Here is a 23524-nt window from a genome sequence, read left to right as displayed (position 1 = left end):
TAATAAATTAATGGCCTAAAACAAAAATAAATCGTCTATGATGCGTTCTGTTTCAGTGCTTTATGGTTTAGGCTAACACTTATTTTTTAGTTTAGCTAACATTTTCTGTGTATTTCATAATATACAAAGAGGCGTGTGCAAAAAAGTTCATATCTTGAGTAAAATTTAAGATATTTTAATGATTTAAAAATCCTCAAATTCAGTAAAAATTGGGTAATCAGGTCACTTACCCCAAGTCTCTTTTACAATGCTCTTTATGGGTACAACAATGCAGGGTTACACTTGCCCCGAACCATGGGGCAAGTGTAACCTCACAACACAAAATTTTGAAAACAATTATTTGACCATATAATTTTTTCTTTCAAAAACAAAATGTATATTGTTTAAAAGTCAATAAGTCAAACTTTAAGCATGAGAAATTTCAAAATCATATCTTCAATAACAAGTTAGCAATTTGGTGTCAAAGTTGAACTATGCCAAAATGTGGTTACACTTACCCCACTTCACCCTAATCAAATTCGTGACCACAAGCAATTGGGCAAAACCAATTGCCATTCATACAAGCAGATAATTATTGGTGGTCATGATAACATAAAATGCTATGCGGCAGTTGCAGAGGAACTGACCTAGGACATGGTTGCAATCACAGGTGGCCTTGTCCATATGGAATAAGAGGTACTGGTGCAATTACTGGAATACGATGTCCTAGGTGAATGCAGATGCTTATGCTGGTGTCTGTGAGAGATACAATTAAAGAAACTGATCTTTTCGAGCTAGGAGTCTAGATTGTCACACACTGGACAGAAAGCCTAGGATGGAACAGCTGCCTGTGACTGTCTCCCAGTGCTCTACATCTTTTTCTTGGCCTCTAAACTGCAAGGAGCTGCAGTTGAAGTTCATCTCTCTCCTGGACTTGCATATGATGTGTTACAGTCATAAAAAGTCTCCTGCTCCTTGTAGAAGGTCATGTGAGATTTGAAGGGTGTGAAAGAATAAGCAAACAGACTTAAATGTTTTTGCAGTATAATGTCATGTTCTGTACTGGAGCTTTTTCCATGTGAATTCCTTGGTGTCCTGTGAGCACCTTGCACGACTGCCTCCACCGCTCCACCTTCCCTCCCCATTTACTGGCTTCATTCCTTCTTTACTTCTCCCACAGTTTGTATGAAAGACAATAAGTGCACGGTATTCCCCCCTCCCCCCCCCCCTTGGATAGTCACTTCTGCCTTTACCAAGTCCAATTTTGAACTTATCTGTTTTGGTCCACAGACAATAAGGAGGCTTAACATTAACTGCTTTCTTACACACATTCTTACAGCAGTTAAATATGAACACCTTCAATTGGGATGTAATGGAATAATCAGAAGTCTGTCATAAAAATGAAAACCAAGCACTATTAATATCATGACAAGACTCATAGAGCAGGAAGGAAATTCAGATGCAGGCTTTGTTGTAAACCAGAAAATTAAAAATCATTTTAATGGGATTGAAGAAATCTCAGAGTAACAAGATTTGTTTTAAAAATAAACAAAAGATGCCCGCATGTACATTACTCTAATAATTTTACAGAACAGAAGATTTCTTCAAAGAGTTATCAAAACTTATATCGACAATATATCCTGCTATAAGTAGTTATTGAAGGGGACAGAATGCAAAAGGAAGTTAAGCTACAGTTGGAAATTTTGGATAAGATACCACTAATGATAATGGTCCTAGGTTTATACAATATTCCTCCAGAAAACAAACAAAAAATTAACTTGTGAAAAGACAGATGGAATTAAAATGGAACTGTCTGTATTTTATCCAATAGTACAGAAATTGCACAGATGTGAGTCATAAACTACTTTAGAATTTCTAGTGATCGAAGACCATAGGCTATGAGCACTTGACATTTTAAAGTTGTTTAGTATCAGAGTAAAAGCAGATACAAAGCTAACATGAAACAAACCTATCAGGCAATAAGACAAAAATGCAGAGTAGATGAATTTACATGAGATAGACACACACATGAAACAATAGTTATTAAAACAGTCTGGGCTACTGTACTGCGGTCAAATCAATTTCTTCGAGAAAGCCAATGTTTCATTCACATCTGTGGAGGACATCTTCATTGGACTGTAGCTTCTATGAAAGTCTGATTCACACCCTTGCTTAGTACTCAGTAGCCAGAGAGTGTTACAGCTGCACACAGCCGCTCTGCTCCTGCTTGCAGGGCCATGTACAATCTAACATTCTTGCTTGCTGTCAAACATGATAGCGTCATAGAAGCTACAGTCCCATTTCAAGACATCCTTCACAGATAGGAATGAAACATTTAAGATTTCCACAACAATGATTCAACCATGGCACAAAAGCCAGGAATATTCTAATAAGTATCACATTTTTAGTGCTGAAAGATTATATTTTACATATATGGAACATGTAATCATTTAATAAAGCTACTAATGCTGCAAACAGCAAAACATAGCAGACAGAAAGACATAACGAGAAAATAAACTGTCAATGAACAAGGCAACTGTTAAAGTGGACAAGTTGCACACAAATGATAACATAGACATGATAAAATATATTGAACTAGTTGAAAATGTCTCTGAGAAGATGTGAGAACCGATGAAAACTGTCTCTTAGGAACAACTGGAAATTATAAGAGTGTGAGGAAAATAAAGCAGATACGTATGTTAGGTGTATAACAAATTTCATCAACATATTTCCAGTCTTGTTTATGTGGCTATTACCACTCAATACCTCAACTTTGTGAATTATTATCTGTACACCTACAGTTATTTATATCCATCAATGACTTTTCATAACAATATAAGTACTCTGGACACAAATTGCTCATTTCAGAAGCTATAACACCAACTGTTTGTAACACTTTGTGTAACTTTCATAATAGCCTCAATTCATCGAGAAAAAGAGTCAATAAGTTTCTTCAGGTAAGCCACATTTGCCTGAGGCCAGTCATTAATCATTAGATTTCACAGTTTCCAAACTGTGAGGATGCTGGCTGCTATGTTTTATCTGCTATTCTAAATAGTTTCAGGCATGTTCTATGGGACTCAGAGGAGTTAATTTAAAAGGCCAGACAAAATGCTATTGTTTGCCCGAGTGTTCTTGGAACCAAGAATGTGTGTTGCCACCAAATTGAAGACACAGAAGAAATGGTAGTACTTGGTAATGCAGTATGTTGAAATAAACATCCCAATTCATGTTTATAGTAATCTGAAAGACAAGCACTAAGTCATGGCATAAAAACACCACCAAAACATCACCAGCCCAACCGCTTACAGAGTCAACTGCAGTTTGCGGTACCAGCTATCTGCTTAGATATATGACACAACTGTGTCGTGCCATGCCATGGTAGTGTGAAATATTTAAAATGGATCAAGTTTGAAGAGTGTTCAAATGGTTCAAATGGCTCTGAGCACTATGGGACTTAACATCTGGGGTCATCAGTCCCCTAGAACTTAGAACTACTTAAACCTAACTAACTTAAGGACATCACACACATCCATGCCCGAGGCAGGATTCGAACCTGCGACCGTAGCAGTCGCGCGGTTCCGGACTGAGCGCCTAGAACCGCTAGACCACCGTGGCCGGCCTTGAAGAGTGTATGCCAGAGTATGCAGTAGCACTCTCTGATGCGGGATGTTTGTGTTTCTAAACTTTTTGCAAGTGATGTTAGTGATTCACTGTACTCCATGAGTGCCGTTTGTGAAAATAATATTGGAAGAGTTTGTGATGGTTTGTTAGTGAGTTATTTTGATGTTTCCAGCAATAGGCAGTTTTTGGACTTTTAATTATTAGTGCAGTGTGTTGATTATGGTTGGAGATATTACTTTATGCTTCATTTTTTGTTAGTTATGATATGACCATGAGTAAGTCCCTGCATGCCACAATGGGGGATGACATGTTAACCCTGATTAAATTCCTAAAGTTGCTCAGTTTAATTGCTGAATATGTGAAGTGTTAAATTTGTGGAGAAGGTATGAGATTGACCAAAGTTGCTGTATTTTAGTCCAGGGGCCAGTATATGTATCACTGTCAGCGCACCAACATGTGGTGCGCTATCTGGATAGGTTACTGGTTTGAGAAGCCTAGGCTGGCCATTTAAGACACTTTGTTGGAGACATGTTATTTTTTGCTATTGCTAGATTCATGGGCAGCTGACTTTGGTTGCTAAGTATATTTCTATGGTCTTATTATTTATAGTCGTATGTACAATATGTGTGTTTGTGCACATAATTGCATGTTTCTTGAGTACTGAAAACTGTAGTTAGCTCAATTTTTTAAAGAATTTGTGTTGTTAGTTGTTGGTAATTATGTTGGACTGTGGTTGCTTGGTCTCACAGAGTCTGTTTTATCTACTTTGGTAACATTAGGTTTCCAACAGTAGTCATATGAGTGAGTTTTGGTTTTGTCGTACCACAAATTTCATTTTCACTATAAAGATCAAGCGAAGTGTTACATACAGGATTTCTCACACTGTGTGTGGCTTTTTGGTACTGCAGAGTTTATTGATACTGTGGATTTCATTAAAGCTATAGAGGTCAAGTAAAATTTCTATTCAACGTTTTGGAGCTATTTGTAGGTTCATGGTACGGTAGACACCATTTGAGCTATATAGGTCAAGGTAAATTTCCGATACCTTGTTTTTTTTTAATTTTATTTTATTGCTGAGGATTTTGTTTGCTTGATTTTTGGATTAGTAGGCCTATGTGTTTTGGTATGGCTTCATTACTATAATTGTCATATTTTTCATTTCTCCCCACCCAAAACCCCCCATTTTCACAGTTGTCCCATTTAGTTTCATTGCAATTCTGCAGTAAAATATTCCTCATCCTATCAGGTTGGTGCACAAATTCACAGTGTTTGTCCATAAGTTTAATAAACACAGTACATAAACATAACAGAGACTTTAATCATCAATAATATATTCTCCATCACTATTTACAACAGTCTGCCAACACTGGGGCAACTTTTCAGTTGCGCAACTGTAGAAATAATGTGGTTTTGAGGCGAAGAACTCGTCAAGTCATGTTTGGATGGCATTTTCATCTGGAAATGAAGTTCCTGTAACATTGTTCAGTAGAGTGTGGAAAAGTTGAAAATCTGAGGACCCAAGATCAGTTGAATAAGGTAGGTGTGGAATGACTTCCCAACCCAAATCCTGAATAGTGTGTTTTGTCAGAATGCAGACAGGCCTTATCATGAGCAGCATCACTTCAGAGTCTTCCTGGTCATTGTTCTTGGACTGCGTCTGCAGGATGTCTCAGTTGTTGACAATAATTGTCAGCAGTGACAGTTACAGCTTATGGAAGCAACATCGCTGTTCCACCACACGCACGGCATTGTCTTTTGCAGATGTGCACAGGTCTTTACATGGGAAGTTGCTGCTTTGTTTGGGCACAATGGCACAACCATTTCTTCCCCCTCCCATACCCCTTATGTTAGCATAATGACGCCATTTCTCATCTCCTGTAACAATACAGAGTAGGAATAGTTGGTGTTTTTCACGAACAACTAATGACCAGCAAGCAGAGAATATGGCCATTTGCTGATTTTTGTGATTTTGGCTTAGAGCATGCAGTGCCCATACATCCAATTTTTGGCTCCCTCCGTCAGAGGTTCAAGTCCTCCCTCAGGTGTGTGTGTGTGTGTGTGTGTGTGTGTGTGTGTGTGTGTGTGTGTGTGTGTGTGTGTGCATGTGTGTGTGCGTGTGTGTGTTGTCCTTAGCATAAGTTAGTCTAAGTTGGATTAAGTAGTGCATAAGCTTAGGGACCAATGACCTAAGCAGTTTGGTACCATAAGGCCTTACCACAAATTTCCAAAATTTTCCAATTTTTGAATCTTCTCCACTGAATGCAAATGTCCCACCATGGCGGAATGATCACAGCTGATCACATCTGCGAGTTCTCGAATACAATGACCCAAATCATTGTAGATTAATGTGTTTAAATGACCTTCTTTACACCCCGAAGGTCTTCTTGTTCGTGGAGAGTCACTAACGTCAAAATGCCCCTTCTTAAAATAAGAAAACCATTTCCTTGCCATGCTTCATCCAATGGCATTGTCCCCAGACATCGCGCAGATGTTTCTGGCTGCTGTTACCCCTCTACTGAACTCAAACAGAAGAATATGTCAGAAATGTTCCAATTTTTCAACTTTGCACCCCATTTTCTAGTGCCCACAGCCCCACTCACTATCTACAAATCATGAAATGACAGTACATAAACTCAAATAGCAACAGTGAGCTACAAATAAAAAATGACACTCAATAAACAAACCAAAGGCAACCAGCATACCAAACTGCCAAGTAAAAACACTATATGAACTTATACAACGACCTAATATTTGTGCCTGTTCGCACGTGTAATGTGAGACGTCATGTTTGCCAATACAGTATATGCTTGAAATATGGGAGTCCACCATGCTGATGATGACATGGATCAAAGCTGATGAGAGGTATCACAATGTTCAGTTTTGCCCTTTGGTCCTCCACAAACCGCAGTTTAAGTGCCTCATTGGACAATCAGTTCACTGGACACCTTGCATCCTTGGACAAGAGGCAAAATCCCAATGCATCTGACCACAATGAATGCCAGCAGTCAGCTATAGTCCAGTTTCTGTTTTGTTTGGCCCACTGAAGCTGTGCAGCTTCATATGCTGCAGTGAACAATGGCATCTTGTTTAAGTAACCACTCCAAATGTCCAACACATGCAATTCTCTTCACAATGTTCACTCCAAAACAGCTTGAAACAGACGTGCATGCACTGAACGCAGCAACTCATGTCATGTTTGAAACTAAATGTCATTGACAAGGCGTGACACTTATCTTCGGGCCCTGTCACTTAGAACTGTTGTAGGACAACTGTTCTTATGTTAATGCCATGTTACACAGCTGTGAGTGGACCACACTTTTAAATACATTGTGCAGTTAATTTTGATGCACCAACAAATTGGGCAACTTCACCCATGGTGTAGTCATGGGCACGTCCAAATATGATAGCTCCTTTTTGCCATTCTATCACATCTCCACATCGATCCATCTTCAATTTCACACTACCAAATGGCACATACACATCTGTGGTGAAGAATCACAAAGTACCAGTACTGCACATCAACAGTGCACCATTGTGCTGAAGTGTGCTCTTTTAAGGGGTGACTAAGAGTTTGTTCTTGAGCTTACATCAAAATGAGTCATTTGCAGACTGTGAATGTAATGACAGAACAGAGCAATGATAATCAATTACCATTTTGCCTGGAATTCATACATTCTGAAAAATATTTTCTTTCAATTTCAATAAGATCTAGCTTCCAAAAGCCCATGAAATGAGGCTTTGATTCAATGTATCTCACAAGTAAACCTACCCAAAGGATACACTTAGATATGGATCAGCTTTGGATATGTTGTAGTATAGAGCAAAATAAGTTACACATATTTTTTTATACATACCCATACAACTCTGTTAAGCAAGTCAAACGCCAGCTTTAAAAAAATGATGTTACAATGGCGCACACAAATTTGTCGAAAAAGTTATTTTTTTCTGCCCCACTGCTCCGATTTTCATTCCTGATATCCAACTAATAGCAAAACATACAGCATCGTTAATACCAAATTCAATCATACATGATGAGGTCAAACAATGGAAAGTCCAGGATGGAATAATGACAATACTATGAAAAGGACGGTTGCTGCTCACCACATAGTGGAGATGTTGAGTCGCAGATAGCTGCAACAAAAAGACTGTCAAACAAAGCCTTTGGCCAAGAAGGCCTTCATCAGAATTAGACACCACACAAGCAGCTAGAGACTGTCATCATGTGTGTGTGAGTTGTGTGTGTGTGTGTGTGTGTGTGTGTGTGTGTATCTTATGTTGTATTTGTGTTCCCATTTTTTACATTTGGTGTAATTATTTTTCCCACATTGTAATTTTTTTCAGTTTTAATTATGTTACATTTAAAATAGTTTATACACTATTATTGTAAGTTTCTTGTAAATCCCTACAATAATGAGGAAGCGCAGAATTTTTCAGGCCAAAAAATGCTGAATTCACCTTGATTTTGTGCACAATGCACAATTCCAATTTCATGACAGGAGAGGGATGTGAAGTTCACATGCCTAGTGTTGGACACGCACTACATTTTTGTGGGTTCATGTCTTCAAAAAACACACATACAGCAAAAATGTCAATGAACCCAAAAAATATACTGCATTTACAAAACAAAGTTTGATCAGCCAAAATATAATGTGGACACTATGATCACTACTGAAGAAATTACTTTTGCATCACAGCTACAAGATTTGATTAAATATGTTACTAATAATGACATATTTGTGGCATGTCAGATTACTTTAGTGTTTGAAGGCCGACCAACCTTACCCAAACACACAGGTAGCGGAATATGAGGGAAATGCTGCGTGCTGGAATGCCTGCTTTGCACCACTTATTGTGATGTTCACATGCCTAGTGTTGGACACGCACTACATTTTTCTCGGTTCATAACTTCAAAAAAAAACACATAGGCCCCTACAGCAAAAATGTCAATGAACCCAAAAAATATACTGCATTTACAAAACAAAGTTTGATCAGCCAAAATATAATGTGGACACTATGATCACTACTGAAGAAATTACTTTTACATCACAGCTAGAAGATTTGATTAAATATGTTACTAATAATGACATATTTGTGGAATGTCAGATTACTTTAGTGTTTGAAGATGCTAGTGCAATTTCATATCATATTCTAATTGAAGAACATTATGAAGAAATGTTACAAGATGATAAAGAAAAGCAGAATGTGACATAGACATTGAGTATAATCAACAGGCTGTTACATTTTGACACACTGGTAAGAACGAATTTGAAACTGTAAAACATAGATACAGAGAGGTCACAAAAAAAGAAGCTCTGTATAAATGGGAAGCACAAATTGCTGCAGGTGGAACAAGAAATGAAAATTTGTTAGGTATTTCCAAGTATGTGTAAGCTAAATTTCAAATTACAATGGACAAATGAGTACCGATACATGTTCTGGATATAATGAGGTGGGCTTTACAAGAGAGGGATGAATATAATTTACCATGTTTGTTCCAGGCTTCCTCAAAATGGATACATAATTTTAAGGTAGAACAAGGAAAATCAATAAATTTGTCACTCAAGTGCAATTTGTGAATGAAGAAGAACCGAGGGGAAAAGCTTGTGAAATTGTGGATACTGTGAAACTGAAAATTTTATTGATTGGAGAGGCCAGTATGTATGATTCTGACAAATCAGATTTCAATTTGGAAATGCATGGAGGACAAATATCAAAAATTGAAAATTCTAACAAAATCTCTAAATGCCTTAACATAGTAATACAATACAGCCAATTATACCTGCAAGCGGAAATTTGATATCCCCCTTGATCATAGTTTTGAAATTAAAAGATGGCAAGTTCAGACCAAAAGCTAAAAAAAATGTATACAAAGCAGATAATATCCTTGTGTTCACTTCTATATCTCATAAATTGATATCGGAGCTCACAAGGAAATGGTTCGAACATGCTTATATACCTAATGTGAATGAAAAATCTGTCTTTATTTTTTGACTCATGGAGAAGGAATAAATACTCAAAGTCTTTGATAAATATGGGCACCAGATAAATATTTTAACAGTTCCTGCCAGAATGACCGGTATGATTCAACCATATTCATTTCGTCATGGAAAAATTTCTTCAAACATTTTTCAGATGTACTTATAGCATGTAATTACACCATTAAGTTGTATTTAAAAAATAATATTCTAAAAATTCAATCCTTCATTCACAATCAGTTCTCTTCTCACTGATCCATTAACCTTTCCAAATATGTGTAGTACAAGAGTGGTTACAATGAACAAAAGCCATCTAAATGAGAGACACATGCTCACTTTTGCTTTAAAAACTGTGATTCTGTTTGAAACTCCTTTCACGACACTGCAATTGTCTGATATATCTGTCGCAAAAAATCGAAGTGCATTCAGCAGTTTTTTACCTGAACAATTATGTGCTCTCTCATTGTGTGTGTGTGTGTGTGTGTGTGTGTGTGTGTGTGTGTGCGCGCGCCTCCTCTGGCTCCTACCCTTGTAACCGCCCCCGGTGTAAAACCTGTCCCATGCACCATCCCACCACCATCTACTCCAGTCCTGTAACCCGGAAGGTGTGCACGAGCAAAGGCACAGCCACGTCTGAAAGCACCCACGTGACTTACCAACTGACCTGCCTACACTGTGAAGCCTTCTATGTGGGAATGACCAGCAACAAACTGTCCATTCGCATGAACGGACACAGGCAGACAGTGTTTGCTGGTAATGAGGATCACCCTGTGGACATGCCTTGGTGCACGGCCAGCACATCTCGGCACAGTGTTACACCATCCGGGTTATCTGGATACTTTCCACTGACACCAATCTATCAGAACTCCGGAGATGGGAACTTGCCCTTCAATATATCCTCTCTTCCCATTACCCACCTGGCCTCAACCTCCGCTAATTTCAAGTTGCCGCCCCTCGTACAACACTTGTCACTCAACATCTTTACCTCTGTACTTCCACCTCGAATGACATCTCTGCCCAAACTCTTTGCCTTTACATATGTCTGCTTGTGTCTGTTTATGTACGGATGGATATGTGTGTGTGTGTGTGCGAGTGTATACCTGTCCCTTTTTCCCCCTAAGGTAAGTCTTTCCGCTCCCGGGATTGGAATGACTCCTTACCCTCTCCCTTAAAACCCACATCCTGTCGTCTTTCCCTCCCCTTCCCTCGTTCCTGATGAAGCAACTGTGGGTTGCAAAAGCTTGATATTTCTGTGTGTGTTGGACACACATCAAGTGCACAGATATATCTAGCTTATTCCCAACAAATGTGTCTTTAGAATACCACTTCATCATATATGTCAGAATTTGGCATAACAATGCTATACATTTTGCTATTGGTCAAATATAAAACGAAAAACCAAATGGTGAGGGGGGAGAGGATTTCGGAAAAAATGACTTTTTCAGTAAATCTGGGTGCAATGTTTAACATACATTAAAAATCAAAGGACTCTTCTTTGAATGCACAGTATCTGTTCCTTCAAAAGAACACAAACCACACAGATCCCGCAGCCGTTCCTTCAAAGGAACAGACACCATGCACTCAAATAATTCACATGCCTCGCTGGGCAATGGATGCACTTGCTTCAGTGTGAATGCACAAATACATCTGACCTCCTGTGGGAATATCTAAGTAGCGAATAAGAGTATAATATACAGGGACTGCAGATAAGTAGCGCTCGTCAGTAGTGTGGATCGGCCATGAGGCATACCGAGATAGTCCGTGCAATTGTGATGACGCTGTGTTCCGGATTGTGCAGTGGTCACCGCACCTGCCTAGTAAGCAGGAGATCCCAGGATCGAAACCCGGTCAAGTACACATTTTTACTCATCACCAAGATTAGATGGGTAGAGCATATAACTAATGAGGAGATATTGAATAGGATTGGGGAGAAGAGAAGTTTGTGGCACAACTTGACTAGAAGAAGGGATCGGTTGGTAGGACATGTTCTGAGACATCAACGGATCACCAATTTAGTATCAGAGGGCAGTGTGGAGGGTAAAAATCGTAGAGGGAGACCACGAGATGAATACACTAAACAGATTCAGAAGGATGTAGGTTGCAGTAGGTACTGGGAGATGAAGAAGTTTGCACAGGATAGAGTAGCCTGGAGAGGAGCATCAAACCAGTCTCAGGACTGAAGACCACAACATCAAACAACCACTGATTCTGCTTGATGTCCTGCTGCACAAGCTAGCAGTCATCCCCCTCCAATTTACAAAGAACTTTTATTTTAATTTTTTTAAATTTGTCACCAAAAAAAAAAAAAATAAAGATTCTGTAACTTACCAAACGAAAGCATTGGTATGTTGATAGAAACAATAAGAAACACAAACACACACACAAATTTCAAGCTTTCACAACCCACAGTTGCTTCATCAGGAAAGAGGGAAGGAGAGGGAAAGACGAAAGGATGTGGGTTTTAAGGGAGAGGGTAAGGAGTCATTCCAATCCCGGGAGCGGAAAGACTTACCTTGGGGGGGAAAAAGGGACAGGTATACACACGCGCACACACACACATATCCATCCGCACATAACAGACACAAGCAGACATACGTAAAGGCAAAGAATTTGGGTAGAGAGATGTCAGTCGAGGCGGAAGTACATAACTGCAGATGGATATGTGTGTGTGCGCGAGTGTATACCTGTCCCTTTTTCCCCCCTAGGTAAGTCTTTCCGCTCCCGGGATTGGAATGACTCCTTACCCTCTACCTTAAAACCCACATCCTTTTGTCTTTCCCTCTCCTTCCCTCTTTCCTGATGAAGCAACCGTGGGTTGCGAAAGCTTGAAATTTGTGTGTGTGTTTGTGTTTCTTATTTTTCTATCAACGTACCAACACTTTCGTTTGGTAAGTTACAGAATCTTTGTTTTTAGATATATTTTTCCCATGTGGAATGTTTCCCTCCATTGTGTCTGTGTATGTGTGGATGGATATGTGTGTGTGTGCGCGAGTGTATACCTGTCCTTTTTTCCCCCTTTTTTCCTTCCCACTCCCGGGATCGGAATGACTCCTTACCCTCTTCCTTAAAACCCACATCCTTTCGTCTTTCCCTCTCCTTCCCTCTTTCCTGATGAAGCAACAGTTTGTTGCGAAAGCTTGAATTTCGTGTGTATGTTTGTGTTTGTTTGTGTGTCTATCGACCTGCCAGCACTTTCATTCGGTAAGTCACATCATCTTATGTCTGTGTATGTGGATATATATATATATATATATATATATATATATATGTGTGTGTGTGTGTGTGTGTGTGTGTGTGTGTGTGTGTGTGTGTGCGTGTGTGCGGTGAGTGTTTCACCCCCTTAATGGCTGTAAGGGCACATATAAAAAATCTCTCTCTCTTATTTTGCTTTACACTACAACATATTCAAAGCTGATCAAACCTGAAGTGTAGGTTTTCTTGTTGGTATACTGAAAGATGTATGTGAATACAGCAGCTTCGATTAAACTTCATCAGGATAAAGGGAACTTGCAAAATCAAACAGAAGTCAGATGCCACAAAGAGATTTCATGTTATCAATTCTTTTCATTAGTACTAGAGGAAGTTTTCAGACCCACAAACTGGGAATGTAAAGACTGAGTGAAATATTAATGGAATGTATTTGAAAACACAAACACACAAACATACACAAGTAGGTTGGGTCTAAGCACTATGGGACTTAACATCCGAGGTCACCAGTCCCCTAGACCTAGAACTACTTAAACCTAACTAACCTAAAAACATCACACACATCCACGCCCGAGGCAGGATTTGAACCTGCAACCGTAGCAGCCGCGTGGTTCCGGACTGAAGCGCCAAGAACCGCTCGGCCACAGCGGCCAGCAAACACAAGTACCACAGCTAAACTGTGCTGAGTGAACATTTCTATTCAATGAATGGTCTCGTTTATTTCTAAATTTTTTACACTCTAATAAGACTCAAAAGATGTACATAATCAAAATACTGAAATGATAATTTTACAAATTAGGAAGGAACTACAAAAGCAGCTGATGAGTCTTTGTATGTGGGGCAAGACAACAGCTGGATGGGCAAATAAGAAATAAATGGAAAAGTAAAAATAGTCTACATAGCTTTTGGTAAACTATTGACAGTTTTCAAAATAAAGGTTCCAATGTAAAAACAGAAAGGGACTGTTTCCTGTATTATCACTTTGCACTTATGGTCAGGAGACAAGAACATTTAATGTAAAAACAATTTTTAAAAATTTATCAGTGAACAGGTTGGAGTGCAAGACACTTGTGACGGCAGTGAAGGAAAATGAAGTGGAGATGAAAACATGTAATCAGACAAATGGTGGAAGGTAGACAATGTAAGCTCTTTACCGAATTCCAAGAAATAAGAAAAGATGAAGACAGCAACCTAATGGAAGATGGGTAGATGACATTAGTAAACGTGCAGGAGCAGTGTGAGTGCATATTGCTGAAGATCTTAATACGTGGAAAATGAGAGAAGGACTTTATCCAAAAATTGATGTAAACTGGCTATTGATTACAATGAAGAAGCATACACTTGCTAGAACAGATGTAAATGATGCTTTCTGCTGCCTTTATGTGTTGCAGAGATTTTGAAAACTTGTTTTCAGGGGTGAGAAAATGATGACTTCAACCGTATGCCCTCAGGTGCTGAAGACAAAAACCTTAAGGCTCCAAATTCTCTTTTCAACTAAGCAGAGTAAGTCACAAAGGGATCAAACAATTTGTGATTGTTATGTATAGATATTAACCATATTTCCCAATTGTCTTCTACAGTCAAAGCTAGACAAAGTGAGGTCACTGAAATGATGCGACAATGGAGTCGATTTGGATGGCAGTAGTTCATACCACCATCACAGTCATTTGTGACAGACAGTATTTTCCTGCCAGGCTACATCAGACAGACACAGGTGACACCCTTCACCCTCTGGCATTCCAGGGCCATTTGGATTTTTACACTGAGACTTGCGGACACTGTTGAAAGAAGCAGATTTGTGGGAATTCACACTTCTTGCAATCTTGAAACAGGAATTATAAGTAGTGGAATACATCAGACATATGCAGCTAGTATGGTATTATTGTATCATTACATGGCCTCATTGGCTGTATGCAACTGACAGCATGGCAGACAGCTATTGTCTAAGTTTGAAGCTGATTTGTCACTAGACAGAGCCAACAATGCTAAGGTGATCATAGGCCGTATAGGCTACTGTAAAAATCTGAATTTAATTTGTTTGGACTATTTCGTAAAACATCAGTAATTCTCCTGTCCAACTGACAGTTAGTCTTTGAAGTACACACAAAACATTAAAAAAAATGTTATTTGCAAAGTATGCATGGTACACATACCAACAAAAGTTTTGCATCACCCCTTTATTTCAAAATTCATGGCACAGAGAAAAAAAAAAAAATTGGCTCCGAGACATGCATATACATTTATCTGCAACATGTTCAGATCACCAAAAAAATGAACATTCCTGTAATGACAAAATCATCTGTTACCCATGGTCCCCCCACCACAGCAGGTGCTGGAATGTCCCCTTGCTCAGAAGCAGACTTGAATCTATCATGGCATTCCACCGATGAGATCATAAAGCCAGCCCAGGTCCAAATTGTTCCATTCTTCAACGGCCATTCTCTGTAGGACACACAGAGCACATGATCACTGTTAGTGTCCACAAATAGCTTGATTCAATCAATCCTACACACATTTGAGTGTGTTCATGTCCAGTCAACAGGCAGGCCACTACATTCCGGTCTCCCTAGCATGCTGAAGGAATGTGTTTATGAGAATGCCATGATAAGAATATGAGTTATCAGCCATCAATATGAAATTGTCACCAAAATGTTGGTGATACAGTCCCACTACTGGCTGCAGTATATCGTCCCTGTACCGTAGAGCAATGAGACTGCCCTCATTGGCCACGAGAGGTGTATGTTGGCTCAAACATCCCACGACAGGACTCCACCAGCACTTTGTCGCCCAAGCGGGGCACAGTGTTGAAGGCGTTCAATATCACTGTGTTGTCTCCAAATAAATTGTCTGTGATTATCAGGATACAAACAGATCTGAGTTTCACCTGAAAACACACCCAATGCCAACCCTGGGCCGTCCATTCTGCACGACTCCTTGCTCGTCTGTAATTAAGTCCATGGTTTTGTAGTGTATGACATACTGCTTGCCTTAGTCATCTGGAAAGGAGATTCGCATCATGCAATGATCTTCTGACAGTTTGATGCGGTACATGACATCATGTAGCCTCTTCGAACCCTGAATTCAGTTCTGCAGCACTCAGTCCACGGTGCCTTTGGCTCAAAAGTTGAATATCTCCATCACCCTGTGCACTGGTTGAACCTGGATGGACTGTGTATCGTAATTTCGCAACACTATCCATCAATTGGAATTGACTACATCTTCTTGACTTTGGTGCACACATTGAGTAACTTCCCTGGCTGACAAGCCTTCTGTGCACAATGTGATGATGTGGACTCGCTTATTCATTGTGAATGTCCTTCATCTGATGACAGATGTTCACTTCATTGTTTCGCAGATGTCTAATGGTTCCCTACTGGTGCTTTACATTCAATTTAAATACTGCAATCCATTTCAGTGTAGCATTCTACCCTTATGTAGGGCTCATGGTGACTGCATATGTTTACAAACAGTATCAGGGCTGACCTTCCGATTGGTACTGGAACAGTCACAACAGAAACACACTTGCGTGGGATATAGGTGTGATGTAACACTTTTTTTGATGTGTGTACATTTCGTATATGCGGTGTGTATGTCAGTTTCTTCTTTTCTTGCACATTATAGGCTGAGACCACACAGACAAAAGCTTCAAGAGAGGCCAGAGTCAGACCGCAATATAACATCACCTTCAGTGACTGTATATTCAGCTCAATTTGACATGAAGGATGTGGCGAGCATTTGTCTGACATGGTCTACAGGAAAATACTGGTTTGTCACATATAACTGATGTGGCACTCTCAGTAGTTAGAAGATGGTCCTCGGGAGACTCACTCTCAATATGAGTGTCACGGCTGTCAACAAGTTAAATTATGACAAGAAGATAAATTTTTGAAACTTATGCCCTACCACAATATCAAAGGTACAGTTTTATATGCAACGTGTGTTCTGCTACGCATACTGAAGTCCAGTTGGTTGAATTATCATTGTAAAATATGATGTATCAACAAGTAAACTACTTCTAAGATAGTTCTCTTTGTTTGGCTGTGTATGTTTGCCAGTGTCTCATTTGATCCATGGGGGCATGGAGAGGGGAACAATGTCAGATTCTGAAGGGTACATTTTTATCAGTCAATAACTGTTCCAGTGAACTCCAGATTTCGGGAACATGTGCAATAATTTTTCAGGCAATTGTGTGTGAAGTTAGATATAAATAATATTTTATTTTCGACAGTTAAAAAAGTATATTCAAGTACCACTGTTTTACTATCAAGATTATCAATTCGTCGCAAACTCACCTAATAGGTACTCCACAACTCCTCCACTAGGGTCTACACTTACAGCAACACTTTCTCCTGACCTAAGTGCACTACGTTCTTTTACTGTGGTTTCGTTATCTGTCAAAGCACTGTTTCTCACAAGAAGATCGTTGTCTTCCAAAATAGACTTCACCATTGCGTTACGAAGTTTAACACTTTGAGTCAATACTTTCAGGAGGAGTGCATCGTTTGTGCAATTCCTTGCAGATTGCGGTGCACCATCCGATTTACAACGTGCTGTAAGATTCGTGGAGGAATGATATTGCTGACAGTGTGTGTCTTTGTTATGCTTTTCATTACGGTCGTCACTTCGTAATATATGTTTTCGACCAGCCAGAGACGAATTACTATTAGCGTTTACTGTTTGAAATTTGATTTGTTTCCGCGTCTCGTTACCCGGACACTGCGCCTGTTTGTGGTTGAAATTCCTGGACAGGGGGTCATCATTATGCAATACGAAACACACATGTAAATCACCAACTTTACTGACAGAATTCAAAATTGGCACATAAACTTGATAAGGGTTCTCATATATTATCTTTTTTAAATTACTGATTTTTGCTGTCCCAATTAACTCATTCAAACATCGCTGGACAACAAACAGTTCCAAATGGTCGCTATCTTCCAAGTATGTTTCGAATAAGTTAATTGGTGCTTTTATTTCGTAAATAAACGACTGGGATGTCTGGTGTCCACCTCTGTTCCTCACGTCACTGGGCCTGCAAATTATAGGTGACAATTAATAATAATTTTTCAAAAATACTAGAGGAGTCGATAAGTGCTATCACGAAACGTGTTATCTTACTTAAATACAGGTACTGTGCTGTCTCCCCACCAGCGTGCTAACACAGCAATATCACCGGGCGGCTTCTTTCTCCATAGAATGTGATCAACTTTTAATGTCAAGTAACTAAACACTTCGCCTTCTACTAACGGAGGTAAAGAACCGTACGTTGAATTTTTCACAGGAAATGCGACATTCATTTCACACAAAACATGTCTATTTGCGATCCACTTTCACTGAGTGTGGCACCAAACGGAAACAAAACAATGAATTTGTAAACACTACTGACAATTACAGCTTCTCCAAACATCTTACAATAAACTTTCGCAGGTACACTATTTCAATGGTCGAAAGATATTTCAGTCAAAGATTTGCTAGATGAACTTTCCGCTATTCGAGGATTTCTAAGACGAAAAAGTTTCCAAAATCGATGTTTTTTATTTTTAAAAATAAGTTGAAACATTCGATTCATTATTTGTTTCTTTTGACAAAATACCTCATTACACAATTTATCAAATATAGTTCATTATCTTAGTTTTTGCCCATGTGCTCCAACTGAAATTTTTCAGCTGAGAGTATTGGGTACATTATACAATATAAAGCCCGGTCCACACGCAACGATCTGTCTGCGCAGACATCGGTGCAGATGTCTGTACATGCAAAAGATCGCTGCAAATGTGGTGTGTTCACACGACACAAACCCCAATCTACTACTCGCCCGCCATCTGTCGGTGTAGAAAAGAAATATCAGTGGCAAGCGACTACGCTCCCCGTAAACGTCAAACATTTAATTCAGTTATTTTGAAATATAGAAATGGAGGAAGTTCTGTTGTGGTCTGTGTTCGCAACTTGTGTTGCAAAAAACATTCAGACCAACCGCAGGAAACAAAGAAAGCGGGCAAAATGGTGTAGACAGTGGCTGCTAAAGCGAAAGCAGTTTTCTCACGTAAATTTACTGAGAGAGTTGCAGGACGAACCTAACGACTGGCGAAATTATTTGCGGATGGATGTCGAAACTTATAATTATCTCTTAAAGCTTGTAACCCTTCATATCATGAGAAAAAATACTTGTATGGGAAGGGCAATTTCTCCTCATGAACGGCTGGCGGTAACATTGACACTCCTATTTCATCTTCAATTGTACTCCTGCTTGGTCTTGGTGTTTCTTGATCACTAAGAAAGCCAAGCAGATCAAAATACCATAACGCTGGCTGGTATACTTGATCTACTCCTACACCAGATCTAGATTTCTGAACTTTGGATAACTCAATTAGAGCATTGTATGCTGCAGTCTTTTTGTCTCGGTCACTATATTCTTTACTTTTAATCTTCCACAAACATGGGTGGTTTCTACATATTTCAATGAATTCACTTACAAACTCTCGAGAACACTGACGAGTATCAGCCAATTTAATGCCCGGTGCGCACAAATACAAACACTAGACTGAGCAAACAGCTGTTTCGCGCCAGATTTGCGGCGATCTCCTGTCCACACGCTCCAACTTGTCTGCGCAGATGTGGTTTGAACCCACAGATTTGAGAGGTTTCGCTCAAACCTCCAACTCCAACTTCCAGGTTTGCACACACCTCAGGTTGGTGCAAATGTTCTGTCCACACGCAACGATCTGTCTGCGCAGATGTGATGTGCGCAGACATTTGCGCAGACAGATCGTAACGTGTGGACGGGCCTTTATAGACGGACAGATGTGACATCCCTGTTCTTACTGCGTTTATCTTCTTACATTATTTCAAGGCTTAACCCAATATATACACAAAAAATTTACAGTCTAGGAGTGTAGGAATGTACGTTACAGACACTTATAAGGTTATTATATGTAGTAGTAGTAGTACTAGTAGCTTTATTCATCCGTAGATATCTTTTTACAAGGATATAGGACATGTCAAAGAATTTACAAGTTTAGACCAATTTAAAATAAGCTAATTCGTATACACATATATTTACAGACTTCTAGTTAGACACATTCATTAAATTTACTCCTGGTATGCAATAGTTTTTTTTACAAACAACTTATTAAATAATGTAATGCCGCACTGTTCACTCATATCTCACTATCAGTCACAGCACACACTATACACAAACTGTTTCATAACACTTCACTCATTACACACACTGGTGATCTCTGGGCCATTTTCTGTACCGCGACTTCCCATTCGCTATCCTGAAAAACTGAGTCAGCATCCCTCCATAACGAGTGAGATGTTGAGCTAAGAAACAGGCTGTTAGTATTGTGCTATGCATAGCTTGGGGGTAAGTATTTCTAGAACGGAAAATAGAAGGAAAAAAACATAAAGTGAAGGTGTTATGTGAAATGTTGGATGTTTTATAATCATTATTATTGTTATTTATTTGTATAACTTTTTTTTTATCAAACCCCTACTCTGTTTTATCCAAGTAATCCATCAGTGTATAAAATATATTGCATAACAGGTCCTTTTTAGCTGCCTTTTTAAATAAGTGTATTTTTGCAATTTCTTTACTTTATTTTGGCAATTTAGTGTACAGTTTTATTCCTTGGTAGAAAATGCTGTTTTTAGTTTTATGTTTATTTTTTCTTGGTAAATGTAAGTTGAGTCTATCTCTTGTTGCATGGTCATGGACAGAGCTGTTTGTGCAGTAATTACCAATGTTATTTTTTATGTGTATAACTGACTGGTAAACGTGTTCACATTGAGCAGTTAAAATCCTCAGTGTTTCGAACAGACCTAAACAGTGAGCTCCGCTAGTATTTTTGTTATTATTCTTATGGCTCTTTTCTGGAGTTTGAAAATTGTGTTCATATTTTACGCGTTTGTTCCCCAAAAAAGAATTGAGTGTGCATATGAATAATATGTAACTAAAACATACTGCATGTTACACACTGATGATAGGATTCTAAGGGCATAACGTGCTGATGACATTCTGTTTGCAAGTACCTTGGTGTGTTCACACCGCTTCAACTGAGAATCAATATTCATTCCTAGACATTTTGCGCATTTGTTACAAAGTCTATAAAGCTGCCATCTACATTTAGTTTAACATTGCCATTTTTTTCTCTTCAAACTGAAATACATGACATTATTTTTCTTTATGTTTAATGTCACTTTATTGCTTATTGACCAATCATAAACTTCCTTGAGAGTTTCATTTGCATTCTCAGCAAGGAGTTCTCCTGTTTTTAAACAATATTGTAATATGTATGTTCCGATACGTCCTTGATTGTTATATTTTATTGACACTTTTTGTTTACTGTTTGTTAGGTATGAGCTGAACCAGTTCAGTAGGGTGCATCTGAAGCCATATGACTCCAGTTCGTTGAGAAGAATCTTGTGGTCTATGATGTCAACAGCCTTGGACAAATCTAGGAAGACCCCAACATCAGAAAGAGAAAATTAAAGTTTCATAGGCTCATCAGCATGCTACCACCAACATGACTTACCAACAGATTTCTGACTTACATACAGAGGGTCAAGTCAGCAATATTATGGATCAAACAAATCAAGCTAGACCTAGAAAGAGCACAAATCGAACCACTAGAAGCTCAAGATAGAAACATATGTTGTCGAGCGATTCGAGAAAGCAAGTTTTCTAGACACACCACATTCGATGATTAGGCAGAATGTAACACTATGAAGAAGACAGAGCATCAGAGCTGAAAAAACTCGAGCTGCAGGAAAGCGGAATGATGATAAATGGCACGACTAATGAGGTAGCCGCGACGGATTTACCTCTTCCGGCTACACTTAAAGTCCCAACTCTTATGATATTGTCTCGGAATATGTTGTATTGGCCAGAAGAATCCCTACGGGAATTACACGTTCGAAGTTTAACGTATTTCAATGACAAACTCAATCGAGAGCTATTGCAATTCTTGGATAGATTAATAGAGCCCCTGCAAAGGCGAGTTTCGATGGAACAAATGTGGCAAATGCTCACCATTTCCAGGAAGAACAGGAGCGCAAAGTACTAATGGTGAGGATATTGGTCACCTGTTGTGGCGTGTTTCTAGCAGGTTTTTGCGTACTTTCTGGGTGCGCAGGCTGTGGACATGCCAACACAAAATTACGAGTAGGATCGTAGACCAGCATTGGTCAGTTACGCAATTAGTTTTAAGGTCTTCATTAGTACGCTACTGGCCATTAAAATTGCTACACCAAGAAGAAATGCCGATGATAAACGGCTATTCATTGGACAACCCCCCCATGAACCATGGACCTTGCCGTTGGTGGGGAGGCTTGCGTGCCTCATCGATACAGATAGCCGTACCGTAGGTACAACCATAACGGAGGGGTATCTGTTGAGAGGCCAGACAAACGTGTGGTTCCTGAAGAGGGGCAGCAGCCTTTTCAGTAGCTGCAAGGGCAACAGTCTGGATGATTGACTGATCTGGCCTTGTAACAATAACCAAAACGGCCTTGCTGTGCTGGTACTGCGAACGGCTGAAAGCAAGGGGAAACTACGGCCGTAATTTTTCCCGAGGGCATGCAGCTTTACTGTATGATTAAATGATGATGGCGTCCTCTTGGGTAAAATATTCCGGAGGTAAAATAGTCCCCCATTCGGATCTCCGGGCGGGGACTACTCAAGAGGATGTCGTTATCAGGAGAAAGAAAACTGGCGTTCTACGGATCGGAGCGTGGAATGTCAGGTCCCTTAATCGGGCAGGTAGGTTAGAAAATTTGAAAAGGGAAATGGATAGGTTAAAGTTAGATATAGTGGGAATTAGTGAAGTTCGGTGGCAGGAGGAACAAGACTTCTGGTCAGGTGACTACAGGGTTATAAACACAAAGTCAAATAGGGGTAATGCAGGAGTAGGTTTAATAATGAATAGGAAAATAGGAACGCGGGTAAGCTACTACAAACAGCTTAGTGAACGCATTATTGTGGCCAAGATAGATACGAAGCCCACACCTACTACAGTAGTACAAGTTTATATGCCAACTACCTCTGCAGATGACGAAGAAATTGAAGAAATGTATGATGAAATAAAAGAAATTATTCAGATTGTGAAGGGAGATGAAAATTTAATAGTTATGGGTGACTGGAATTCCAGTGTAGGAAAAGGGAGAGAAGGAAACATAGTAGGTGAATATGGATTGGGGCTAAGAAATGAAAGAGGAAGCCGCCTGGTAGAATTTTGCACAGAGCACAATTTAATCATAGCTAACACTTGGTTTAAGAATCATGATAGAAGGTTGTATACATGGAAGAACCCTGGAGATACTAAAAGGTATCAGATTGATTATATAATGGTAAGACAGAGATTTAGGAACCAGGTTTTAAATTGTAAGACATTTCCAGGGGCAGATGTGGACTCTGACCACAATCTATTGGTTATGACCTGTAGATTAAAACTGAAGAAACTGCAAAAAGGTGGGAATTTAAGGAGATGGGACCTGGATAAACTGAAAGAACCAGAGGTTGTACAGAGTTTCAGGGAGAGCATAAGGGAACAATTGACAGGAATGGGGGAAAGAAATACAGTAGAAGAAGAATGGGTAGCTTTGAGGGATGAAGTAGTGAAGGCAGCAGAGTATCAAGTAGGTAAAAAGACGAGGGCTAGTAGAAATCCTTGGGTAACAGAAGAAATATTGAATTTAATTGATGAAAGGAGAAAATATAAAAATGCAGTAAATGAAGCAGG

General features: G+C 39.3%; 1 protein-coding gene across 1 annotated transcript in view; it reads right to left on the bottom strand.

Annotated features, from left to right (window-relative positions):
• Window positions 1-18191, bottom strand: part of LOC126251661 (C2 domain-containing protein 3-like) — a 71878-nt gene extending 53687 nt beyond the window's left edge. Inside the window, exons 1-2 of the mRNA XM_049952232.1 lie at window positions 17904-18191; window positions 17078-17817 (exon numbers count right to left, since the gene is read on the bottom strand). Coding sequence (XP_049808189.1) covers window positions 17078-17817; window positions 17904-18082 — 919 coding nt within the window. The 5' untranslated portion in view covers window positions 18083-18191. The remainder of the gene's footprint in view (window positions 1-17077; window positions 17818-17903) is intronic.
• Between the last annotated feature and the right edge of the window lie 5333 nt (window positions 18192-23524).

Source organism: Schistocerca nitens, chromosome 4 (assembly GCF_023898315.1).
Source record: "Schistocerca nitens isolate TAMUIC-IGC-003100 chromosome 4, iqSchNite1.1, whole genome shotgun sequence".
Classification (NCBI taxonomy): Eukaryota; Metazoa; Arthropoda; class Insecta; order Orthoptera; family Acrididae; genus Schistocerca; species Schistocerca nitens.
The sequence above is the reverse complement of the archived record's forward strand: the minus strand, read 5'-3'. Positions and strand labels throughout refer to the sequence as shown.